Source organism: Lactuca saligna, chromosome 8 (assembly GCF_052625555.1).
Source record: "Lactuca saligna cultivar CGN05327 chromosome 8, ASM5262555v1, whole genome shotgun sequence".
NCBI classification, from domain to species: domain Eukaryota; kingdom Viridiplantae; phylum Streptophyta; class Magnoliopsida; order Asterales; family Asteraceae; genus Lactuca; species Lactuca saligna.
In genome coordinates, this window is record NC_136424.1 from 110,375,897 (window position 1) to 110,378,982 (window position 3,086).

Sequence of the window (3,086 nt, forward strand, 5' to 3'; positions counted from 1 at the left end):
TCAGATTGCAGGTTTTCTGATTTTTTTGGAGCATAACATTGTTTTCTGATTTGAAGTATCAAAATTATAAGGTAATTTTCAGATTTATGATATCAGATGAATATGATTGTCTTTTTTTCTTGATAATGACACATTTGTTCTTTAATTATGATCTAATAAGAGTTCTTTAATTTTGCTTTTCTGGTATGCTATTTGATTTCTTATTTGGATTCTAATTTTTATATACAGTTTTGATATCTTCTCTTGGTGATTTGAAGTCTGGAAAATCTAGAACCAAGAAGAAATCTACAAATCTAAATTCGCAAATAAGGTCGTTTCTCTCTTTTCTATAATTTACAATGCATCCTAGATTAAAAAAATATGCATCTGGATATGAAAAACGTAAAAAGAAATAAAAAATTGAAGAAGATAATAAAGCTCAAGCAGGTTCTATGGATAAGTTTATAACGAAAAAAAAACACAAAACTTTTCGGAAAATGAAACACAAACTGTTAATGAAGATAATATCGATGATAATGATTATGTTGATGTTGATGTTAATGATGATGCTAATGACAATGTTGATGTTAGTGATACTCCTAATGTTGATGTTGATGATAATGTTGATTTTCACACTTTTGATATATTTGATCCAAGAAATTGGGATGTTCTCGATTCTAATATGATAAACATATTAGCATTGAATGGTCCTAAAAGAGATTTATCCATTACAAAAGGTCCTAAAGATAAATATTTTAGAAGATTTTCTGCAAAATATTACTCTAAAACATTACCAAATGGGGAAAATGTGATAGAGATTGGCTTGCTTATTCTAAAGAAATTGATAAAATTGTTTGTTTTTGTTGTAAAAATTTTCGAAAAGGGTCAATTAGCAAATGAGGGTTTTAGAGATTGGATACATCTTAACACTAGAATTAAAGAGCATGAAACTAGTATGGAACATGTTAAAAATATAAATACTTGGTATGATTTGCGTTTAAGATTACAAAAAAAATAAAACTATTCATAGTGCGGCTCAAAAACAATTAGAAAAAGAAAAAGTTCATTGGAGACAAGTTTTGTTGACAATTATCTCTATTGTGAAATTTTTTGCTAAACATAATCTTGCTTTTCGTGGTACTAATGAGAAAGTGTATGAAGATAACAATGGAAATTTCTTTGGCTTATTTGAAATGTTGGCTGAATTTGACATGGTTTCTTATGAGCATATACAACATATTACAAATGAAATTGGTATCCATAAACATTATCTTGGGCATAGGATACAAAATGAATTAATAATTTTGCTTTCTTCCGAAATAAAATCTATGATTATTAGAAAAATAAAAAATGCAAAATATTTTTCTATAATACTTGATTGTACTCCCGGTATAAGTCACCAAGAGAAAATGACTATTATTTCAAGATATGTGGATGTTTTGTCAAATGTTGTTTGCATTGAAGAATCCTTTTTAGGGTTTTTAGATGTAAATGATACAACCGGCCAAGGACTTTTTGATGTTTTACAAAATGAATTGAATTTGCTTGATCTTGACATTAATAATGTGCGTGGACAAGGTTATGATAATGGATCAAATATGAAAGGAAAACATCAAGGAGTGCAAAAAAAAGCTTTTAGATATAAATTCTAGAGATTTTTATACTTCTTGTGGTTGTCATAGTTTGAACTTAACTTTGTGTGATATGGCTAATAGTTGTAGTAAAGCTAAAGGTCTTTTTGGAACGATACAACGTATTTATACAATTTTTGCAAATTCCACTAAGAGATGGCAAATTTTAAAAGATAATGTGAGAGGGTTAACTCCTAAATCTTTGTCATCCACTCGGTAGGAGAGTTGTGTTGATAGTGTTAAAGCTATAAGATTTCAAATTTTTGGCATACAAAAGGCTTTACTTCAAGTAGCCAAAAATGATAATGATCAAAAAATAACAAGTGAAGCTAAATCTTTAGCAAAAAATGAACTTGGTAACTTTGAGTTTATATTGGCTTTAGTAATTTGGTATGAAATGTTAAATACTGTTAATTTAGTTAGAAAACAAGTGCAATCAAAAGATATGCTTATTGATGTTGCTATGGAAAAAATAAAGGGGTTGATTTCATTTTTTAAAGAATATAGAGAAAATGGTTTTTTAAATGCTTTAGAAACTGCAAAAGATATTGCCTTGGAAATTGGCATCGATCCAATATTTTCTAAAAAAACGTGAACATAAAATAATAAAACATTTTGATGAGATTTCATCCCATACTTCTCGTAGGGTTTCACAATCCGAGCAAGAGAAATTTAGGGTTAAATATTTTGTTTATATTGTTGATCAAGCAATTAATTCTTTAACTACAAGGTTTGAACAATATCAACAATATGATAAAATATTTGGTTTTTTGTTTAATTCAGAAAAATTACATTCATTAGATGATATAACCTTAAAATCTTGTTGTAAGTCTCTTGAAACTTCACTCAAGAAAGATGAGCAATCGGATATTGATGGAAATGACTTGTATGTTGAGTTAAAATTACTTCTACATCTCTTGCCCAAAGAAAAAATGACAGCAATTGATATTTTAAACTTTTTAAAACGTGTTGATTGTTTTCCTATTACATCTATTGCGTATAGAATTATGTTGACTATTCATGTTACTATTGCATCTGCAGAACGAAGTTTTTCAAAATTGAAGATTTTAAAGTCCTATTTACGATCTACAGTGACTCAAGAACGACTTAATGGGTTGGCTTTGATGACGACTGAGCGTAACATGTTGGACAAAGTTACATATGAAGATGTTAGTGAGAAATTTATTTCAACAAATATTAGGAGGATGGCAGTTTTCAAGTAGAAACCAATTTCTTTTTTGTGTATTATTTTGAATGAAATTTTAATTTTATATATTTGCAATAAAAATTAAAATGTATATTTTTTTGCTTAAATTTTGAGATATTTCCAGTTTTAGGGCCTATTTTTCGTTAAATCGAACAGGGTCTCTAAAATCTCGGGGTCGGACCTATCAATGACATATTCCTTGTCCTCATAGCGGGTAATTATCCCGATGTTCCTAATCCATTCATTGAGATTAGAACCATCAAAAGTGA

At 28.4% G+C, this 3,086-nt stretch overlaps 1 protein-coding gene across 1 annotated transcript; it reads left to right on the plus strand.

Moving 5' to 3' along the window:
• Positions 1-338: 338 nt before the first annotated feature.
• LOC145010009 (uncharacterized) lies at positions 339-2,833 on the plus strand. Its single transcript, XM_078968608.1, has 5 exons — positions 339-381; positions 501-881; positions 982-1,193; positions 1,888-2,125; positions 2,394-2,833. The coding sequence occupies exons 1-5, from the start codon at positions 339-341 to the stop codon at positions 2,831-2,833; spliced, it is 1,314 nt and encodes a 437-aa protein (XP_078824734.1).
• Positions 2,834-3,086: the final 253 nt, after the last annotated feature.